The sequence below is a fragment of the Sapajus apella genome, unplaced genomic scaffold (assembly GCF_009761245.1).
Source record: "Sapajus apella isolate SASKATOON/1434 unplaced genomic scaffold, GSC_monkey_1.0 scaffold7, whole genome shotgun sequence".
Taxonomy (NCBI): domain Eukaryota; kingdom Metazoa; phylum Chordata; class Mammalia; order Primates; family Cebidae; genus Sapajus; species Sapajus apella.
The window spans coordinates 43,983,049-43,992,029 of record NW_022436947.1 but is presented as its reverse complement, the minus strand read 5'-3'; the positions used below and the strand labels follow the sequence as shown (position 1 = coordinate 43,992,029).

The window sequence follows — 8,981 nt, the reverse complement described above, 5'->3', positions numbered from 1 at the left end:
CATTTTAGTACATATGATAATGATTAAAACATATGCATTGGATGTTTTCTCTCAGTTCCTGTGTATGTACATGATATCTATATTGCAAATATTTGCGATGTGTATTTACATGGATATAAAGCTCTTCACTCTTTCTGTGACTTGAACTCACACCACATCCTTTCTCAAGGAACCCATACATGTATTATTAGTCAAAATTCTCCAGGGAAACAGAACCAATAGGATGGAAAGATATATACCTATATCTACCTATTATCTATGTATCTATCTATCATCTATCTGTCTAGTGATTTGGATATGTATGTATATAGATCTACCTCTTATCTCCATTATATATACACACATATGTTATAAAATAAGAAAATGGCTTACATAATTATGGATGGCTGAAGTCATCATCTGCCATCCGCAAGCTGGAGATCCAGGAAAGCTGGTTATATCGTTCAATTTGAGTATGAAAGCCTGAGAACCCGGGGTTGGGTGGTCACTGATGTAAATCCAAGTCCAAAGGCAGAAGACTGATGTTCAGCTCAAGCAGTCAGGCAGAAAGGAATAAATTCTCCCTCTCTCTGCTTTTTCTTCTATTCATACCCTCTGTAGGTTGGATGATGCTCACTCACACTGGGGAGGACAATCTGCTAAATCCACAGATTCAAATGCTAATTTCATTTGGAATGATTCTCACAGACACACCCCAAAACAATGCTCAGCCAAATATCTGGCATTCCATAACCCAGTTAAATTGACACATAAAATTAACCATCACAATGTACAAACAATTTAGCAATACAGACATACTTGTCTCTGCATGAGAGAGATGAGGCAGGGTTTTATTGCAAAGTCCACAGAAAACATCTTGCAGCCTCACTGACACATTGGTCCTGCAAAGTCCTGTAGGCCATATTACCAATGGAGCTAGCAGTGGGAACATTTCTTTCCTTTTTCAAAAGTAAGTGGCATCAAGCCTCTCCTTCCCTTATAGATTTCTCTACTTTTGTCCTCCAATTCATGCTACTCTACCAATTCAAGTTGCTTTCTCTTTATTCTGCAGAACCTTAAATAAGTCCAGGCTGTTATAAAAATATCTGAACTCCGGGCCGGGTGCGGTGGCTCATGCCTGTAATCCCAGCACTTTGGGAGGCCAAGGTGGGGGTATCACCTGGGGTTAGGAGTTTGAGACCAGCCTGACCGATATGGAGAAAGCTGTCTCTACTAAAACAAAATTAGCTGCTCGTGGCAGCACATGCCTGTAGTCCCAGCTACTCCGGAGGCTTAGGCAGGAGAATCGCTTGAACACAGGAGGCAGAGGTTGCGGTGAGCTGAGATCACGCCATTACACTCCAGCCTTGGCAACAAGAATAAAATTCTGTCTCAAAAAAAAAAAATAATCTGAACTCCAATTCATCACCAGGCTCAGAAAAACCGAGTATCTTCCAGTTGATTTGATCTCAACTCCTTTAGAGGTTAATGTGACTAATAACAGGTTTTCATGGATAAATATTAAAAGTAATATTATAAAATGCACAGTATATCATATTAACTTTGTAAAATTCCATAAATAACTTTGAACTTCTGACCCCAAGCATTTTACCCAGGGATGTAAACCTATATTCTAATCCTCTTGAGTAGGACCTTGAGAGTGTCACCTGACTCCAAACAATTTCTCAAATATATACATTGGTGTTCCTCAAAAAATTCTTATGAATAAACCTTCCATTTCTTATATAACTTGACATCGGAGTAATGTCACATAATTTAAAGATCGTCTTCACATATATTTTCTTGTTTGAGCATTTCATGAAACAGCATGTAAGTATTCAAGATAATTGTGTTCTTTTCCACTTTATAGTTAGAAGGGTGGTTTGGAAATTTTGAACAAACAACTCAAGTGCAGCTGGACAGTAAATGAGAAAAGTCACTAAAAGAGTGAAAACTTTGAAGGATTATGCATGATCATAATATGCAAAAACTAGAATACCCGTTGTACAGCTTAAGTAACTCCCCCCAAAAAAAACAGTGACTTAAAATAGCAACTTATTATTACTTGCCTGACTCTTTCGGTTGATTGTGCAGTTCTTCTGCTGGTCTCACAGAGTTCATTGATGTGATTGTAGCTAGCAGGTAGCTCAGCTGGCACAGGTTGTGCTAAGGGCGGGGGGGGGGGCCTTACTAAAGCCTCAGCTGAGATGGATGAAGCAGAGGTAGCTAGGCTTCTCTTTCTGACCTCCTTGGCTTCTTCAGAAAATGGAAGTCTCAGGATACCAAGAGGGCTAAACTGGAAGGCTAGCCTTGGAAATCACATGATATGCCCAACACATTCTTTTGGTAAAATTAAGGCAAGGGTTTAGTTCTAGTCAAAAGTGGGAAGTGTGGCAGTACCCTTGTGAAAGGCAGTGGACATGGGATGTGTGATTAATTGGGAACCAGTATTGTAACCATCTACCACATTCTGATGATATAGTTCTAGTTTACCAGTGCACTCACATCTTTTTCTAATTTAATTGTCACAACAAACCCGACAGGTAGTAATGTTAGTAGTAGTATTCTCTCTGTTCTTGCAGTTGAGGAACCTCAACATCTGAAAAGTCAATGACTTACCAATCTAAATAGGTATAAGAATGCAGAGCTAGGATTTAAAAGTAGACATCAACAGAGAAATCCTGAAGAATAAGACATGCACACATGTGCCCATTCTCCAAGAGTAGGTTCTAAATTGCAAAGTCCATTTATAAAATAGTTGAATAAATAATACTGATCATCTATGTTATAACTTCATGACATTAATATTTTTCAACTTACAAGTATTGTGAAGTGACAAAACTAATTTTAGTACTTAATATTTTATACATTATATGTCTATAGGAACACATTCTAAATACAAGTGACTTTTTCTTTTATTTAAATGACAGATACACTTTAGGCTAAGTATAAAAGAAAAAAATTGCCTGATGTTTCAGATGTTAAGAATTCAAAACTAAATTTATCAAACTCTTCACTAAAACATTTCTTATGATTTTTCTATCAAAATTGAGAAGCCAGTTTATAATCAGTTGTAATCTTACTTGAATTTCCTCCACTCTAGCTGTAAATCCCACTTTAAAGTAGAGCTAACAAAAATGGCTGAGAGCAGCAATTCAGAAGCAACTCAGCCATAAAAATATGAAGTGTTGGACCTTAAGCCACCGTAGTTCTTGCTCCACTCAATGAACACAATCCCCTCTCACCTTCTATTAGAAAAGGAATATGAATATAAGATCTTCATATGCACCCATATCAAAATTACAAGACATATTGTCTATAGTCATACAAGCAGAAATATATACATTTAAACATACACTAAAATGCATGGACTTTTAAACATACCAAGAATGAGAAGAGCTTCAATAGTATCACTCATCACACACAAAAACAGTTATGGTATTAATATACACTGTCATTTTTTCCTGCTTCTTAAATGTAAGGAGGCATTTGTTACAAATGATGTTGGTTGGCATTTGTTTTCCTACCATAAGAGACTGCATCATTTTTGTTATTTTTTAAAAATCAGTTATAATCATTGGTGCTTTTATACCATAAATCTACAAATTAGGAAGGTACAAGATCTAACTATGTAATGATTATAGCAAAAACTTGGACTTTATGAGCAACTTAATTCATTTCTGTTTGATTTATTCATTCTTGATTGTTATCTAACCTCAACAGTTGAGACATTATGTCCAGCTTCTGAGGAAAGGTAGGTAACAACATTGAGGCTTCAGATTCAGTGCTGAACAGTCCCGTCTAAGAAATGTAGTAGCCAGAAAAGTGTACGAGCCATAGTGGGGAGTGGGTCTGAGTAAGTGGTTATTACAACGTGCTCCTAACCAATGATATGACTGTAACTTAACAGCCACACATTAACTTTTGCGGGTTCTTCTGTGCACATTTGTTAAAAAGGGGACGGGGGAATAAAATCACCTTTTCGAAATGTCATATTAAAATATTTTAGTATTTTACAATCTGAATATTACGGCAGAACCCCAGGTCCACAACTTCCCACAATCCTTTATTATTGTGTAGTCCCTTCCTTTAACAGCACAGGTTATAAGCACTCAAAACCTTAGCTGCTTACTAATATTGTATCATTTTTAACAAAATCTAATTGTTCTGTGAAAGTTCTAAATGAAAAGGGATATTCTTAGCTCCCTTGGGAAATGTGCCTCAAAGGTATCAGGGTCTCTCCTGCTAATCTTCAGTTACTTGAACCCTTTCCTAGAATGTTTTAAAACCTTCCTTTAAAGAAAATAAATGAAACTACAAATCCCAAGAGCCAAAGCTGAAAGCAGACATTTCCTCTCCTGCTTCTCCCGCCCCCGTTGAATCTAGGAGTCTAGTAAGCTAAAACTCAAGTTGAGGTATCCTGAAATATGCCTGAAAGAAACGTCGACTGTTTCTTCCCGGTTTTTAGCCGAGTGTTCACTGGGCTCCTTTAAATCTGTGCTGAGACGGAGGAAGGATCCGGAGCGACGCAGCACGGGATGGGCGTGGACCGGCGGCATCACCTGTTCCGAGAGGCGCCTGCGCACTGTGAGGGCGCCGGCGAGGAGGCGGCGCGCTGTGGGAGGGGCGGACGGCGCCCGGCTGGCACCGCTCAGATCTGCTTCTCCCCGGCTCGGGGCGCCGAGGCGGCGTCCAGGAGGCGTCTTCTGCAAAGGTTGCCTGGCGCTGTCAAACATGGAGGAGGCACCGGCAGCGGGCGTCACCTGCGAGCGGGACTAACCCTCCGCTTGTTGTTCCGGGCGGCAGTGCCCGGTGCGGAGCCCAGGGACGCGGCCGCCTGCACGCCCCGAGGCGGACCCCGGCTCTGACTCCTCCGCTGGCCGCGGGCTTCCCGACTGGGACGCGGCGCGAGGAGGGAGCGCGGCGGCCCCGAGTCTCCCAGAGCCATGGGCAACGAGGCGAGCTTGGAAGGGGAAGGGCTCCCCGAAGGGCTGGCGGCGGCCGCAGCGGCCGGAGGAGGGGCTAGCGGGGCGGGGAGCCCCTCGCACACCGTGATCCCGGCCGGCATGGAGGCGGATTTGAGCCAGCTGAGCGAAGAGGAGAGGAGACAGATCGCCGCTGTCATGTCAAGGGCGCAGGGGCTGCCCAAGGGAAGCGTCGCCCCGGCCGCTGCGGAGTCGCCTTCCATGCACAGGCACGCACAGCATGATGTATATGTCCGGGCATATATGTACAGCTTCCCGTGCACATATGTGCCAGCCCGTATGTGCCAGCACGGCCGTACATATATGTCGCCTCCGTTCGTTTTATTCTCCCCAATGGGGTGGTCGTAAAGAGATTCTAAGCCTTTTGATGGGCGGAATAAAAATGATGCATTGTAGAGTTTCTGGTGGGATAGTTAAGGGTTACATTCTAGCAACTGTGATTTTAGGTTGTGATTTTTTGGCCTTTTGGAGCCCTTTCCCTCTAGGATGGCGTGGAGAGACGCCCTCCAGTGTTTTACTAATCTGGAAGTCTTCCATTAATACAACACGGACGTGTTGGGAAATGGGTAGAGCAGCTGGGTGTTTACCTGTCTCTGTTTAAACCTTCTTGGGCATTGCGGGGTCTTTCTCTGTGAATCATGTCTAAATATTTCTGTAACAATACTTTAATCCCCTTGTAGGTGATTTGTCCTCTCTTGCCACCCCACCCCCAGAGGAAAGCAGAAGCTGTTTAGGTAGAAGGGATAGAATTAATATACCTTTTGTATTCTGTGAGGAACCCTAAAATATGTGTGGCATTAAACAGATGGTTTGGTCACAGCAGAGCAGGTGTTGTTCATATATTTCTGAATTAGCATATGCTGTTTTTAAGCCACTTCTCTTTTTTTTATGCAAAAGTAGCCTTCAGTTTAGGGAGGAACATGTGAATTGCATTACCTGAAAAATATTTTTCAATACATACTTTTAAAAACAAATTAAATAAATGGTAACTTGCATAGGCAAGTATAAGAGCTAATCAGTAATATGAACGTATTCATTTCTGTCTGTAACTCTCCATTTTCCTTCATCCGAATAGATTAGTTGTTTTCTAATTAGAGTACTAAGAGGGTATAATCATTGTGCCTGCCTTGCCTTTATTATTGTAAACAAACCCTTTAACTTTGCACTCTGTAGTACAGAATAGTTCTCTGTCCGTGGTCCTGAAACCAGTCCTCTTTCATGGCAACTGAAGGAAAACCTACAATATTCTTTTGAGATATTGTATGCAAGAAAGATCTGGATATAGGTGTAGATTTTTGTCCTCTACTTTATAAAATGAAATAAACTTAATCACTATCACGTAATCATAATTATAATATTATAGGAGAAATGTAAAATGTTTTATGGATAGTGACAATAATTTCACATAAAGTCTTAAATGCTTAAAATCTATCAGGAAAAAAACCCCTATTTATTTTGAAAGGAAACCACTAGTACTAGTGCTAACTAGCTCCTTTATGTTAAATACGTTTTTCTGTGTTTTTAAACTAGTAATCTATTGGGCTATTCTTTTGGTAAAAAGTCTTTCTTGTTCTCTTATCCAGTTTATAATATGTACTGTTTTCCTCTACCTGATGAAAACTTGACTAGGAAAAAAATTTAGTGTTCATTAATTAGATTTTCATAGGATGATAACAAGGTACAATATTTTTATTAGCGTTTTAGAGCTGTATGCCAGACCTTTTATAATTTTTCCTAAGAGGCACAAGCAACAGGTCTATCATGCTCGTTACCAATACCAATTCCAGTGAGATCTTTGATTTCTAGATTTCTAACTTTTCTTCTGTTTAAAGAGTGACTGAGAAACATTATTTCCACCTTTAAAACTGTTGCTTTATACAATATTTGTATAGGATAGTATACTTTTAAAGCTCTCTACTGATAATTTTTTTTGGTGGAAATCTTATCAATAGGCAGTATGTGGCCTAAACCATTATTGGTGAAAACTTCATCAGAATACTAAAAAATAAGTAATAACTTTCTGACTTTTGCAGCTTGCTTATATTTTACTGAAGATTTCTATAAAAGGTACATAACTTTTGTAAAGTTATTTTCCCTGTATATGATAACTAAAGAAATACTTGGTTTATCATTTAGACTTTAGAGTTATGTAAATTCAATTAATATAGGAAGGCATATATAAATTATTTGAAGTTTTAAGCATATACATGGCGTGAATTGAACATAGAATTTTTATAATAAAGGTAGAAAGCCTGGGTTTTTATCCTGTTGATTTTAACCAACTCATAGCAAATTACAAATTCTTCTCAATATCTCATGTTTCTTGCCTTTAAATAAGGCTAATAATATCTATCTTACCTGTCTTAAAGAGTCCGTTGAGGATCAATTAAAAGTTGACATGGATGTTTTTGTTTGAGTTTTAATTTACAGGAACCCTACAAGTATAAAGAGTGGTAGTATTAATATCAGCAATGAATGACACTGTCACTGATGGCTACAGACAAATTGTTGAATTGTACATTTTTTGGAGTTATTTTGATGTGTCAGTGTTCTTTTACATGTGGAAAAATCAGTCCAGTGGAGTGTAAATCATGTCTTCCTCCCACAAACCAGGAGTGAGGATACCAGATTTCTGTGACTAACTAGTTTTATGACCTTGAATTAGTCACTTAGATTTCCTTAGTCCCTATATCCTGGGACTTAGAGGGTAAATGCATAGATCTTTATATATATATATATATATATATATATATATATAAACATTATAGTCCCAAGATTGCTTATATTTCTAATATTATAAAATTTTATGTGACTCAGCACTGTCAGGTGTCATTGCTCGTTGTGTTCCATTTATAAAAGATTTTATTATCCCAGATGCTTTTACATTCCTACATTTGCATATGTTTTCCTCATCTTAGGGGAAACATTTTTTTCCTGCTAACATTTGAAGGAAAAATTCCAGTCTAGGGATTACAATAACAAAGTGAAAAGGGAGGTAGTGCTAAATATATGTAGCTGCAAGCTAGAAGTACAAGATAGGTTACAAATGAAATGCTCATGGATTTTTTATTCATTGTAGACCCAGAGAAGTGCAATTTCTACTCATTCGATTTACAGTTACAGATATATGAGAAGGGCTTTATTGAAAAACTTTTCTGATTAGTAGAATATTTAATAAGAATTCTCACTGAACTGATTATTTTCTTTACTCCTTTCAGCCTCCCCTACTGGGCAGATACCTCTACAACTGTTTTTCTTCCTAAAGGTGCAGGCCAAATCCAGGTTCTAAAAAGAATATAGAATTTATCTATTTATCTCTCAGAAGGCCTGTAGAAGAATTTTAAGTGAAAGCAATTCAAGAAACATTAAAGTAAAATAATCAGCCCTAAGTATGTGCTCTTTAAGGGAATGCTACATTATATTAAGTAAATTTAGAAAATTTATAGAATAATGTCAAATTAAAACAAATACATGATGTATTTATTCCTGATTCACTCATTGTTAATCATCTACTTATTCATTAATTCATCAAATATTAATGCTCTAGTTGCCAGGCTTGTTTCTAGTGATGCAAAGATAAGTGAAATATATCTTCTCTCTCTGGGAGTTCACAGTCTAGTATAAAAGGCAGAGATTGCATTTTAATCACTTTTATTTTTAGCAGTAAAACTGTTATGCCAAACAAAATTTCACCAAAAGACAACAGCACCTTTACATTTTTGTTTGGTATTGACAGTTTTTCTCTTGATTTGCTTTTCATTTCCCATTCAAAATCTCTGTGCTTTAGTTTTATTTACATAATTGTAGCAATTAAAACTAAGTTTAAATTATAGGACAGCCTTTAGGGTTGAATGCCTGTTTTTTGATGGGAATTCTACAGGAAAGTACAATTTATATTTGTAGGAAGTACATGCAATTATAATTCCTGGTGCAAGCAGGTTGCTTTCAATTCTGCTATTTTTGATTATGACAAATATTTGGCATTCATGAAGTTTATTTTTTGTTGTTTTGCAAATA

The 8,981-nt window shown here is 38.1% G+C and overlaps 1 protein-coding gene across 9 annotated transcripts in view; it reads left to right on the top strand.

Moving 5' to 3' along the window:
* Positions 1–4,600: 4,600 nt before the first annotated feature.
* PCLO (piccolo presynaptic cytomatrix protein) overlaps positions 4,601–8,981 on the top strand; it is a 416,914-nt gene continuing 412,533 nt past the window's right edge. For 6 of the 9 annotated variants that reach the window (XM_032276463.1, XM_032276460.1, XM_032276462.1 and 3 more), the window contains exon 1: positions 4,602–5,173. In XM_032276463.1, coding sequence (XP_032132354.1) covers positions 4,926–5,173 — 248 coding nt within the window. In that variant the 5' untranslated portion in view covers positions 4,602–4,925. Of the gene's footprint in view, positions 5,174–8,981 lie in introns of all 9 variants that reach the window. The other 3 variants (XM_032276464.1, XM_032276467.1, XM_032276465.1) reach the window with 1 other exon arrangement.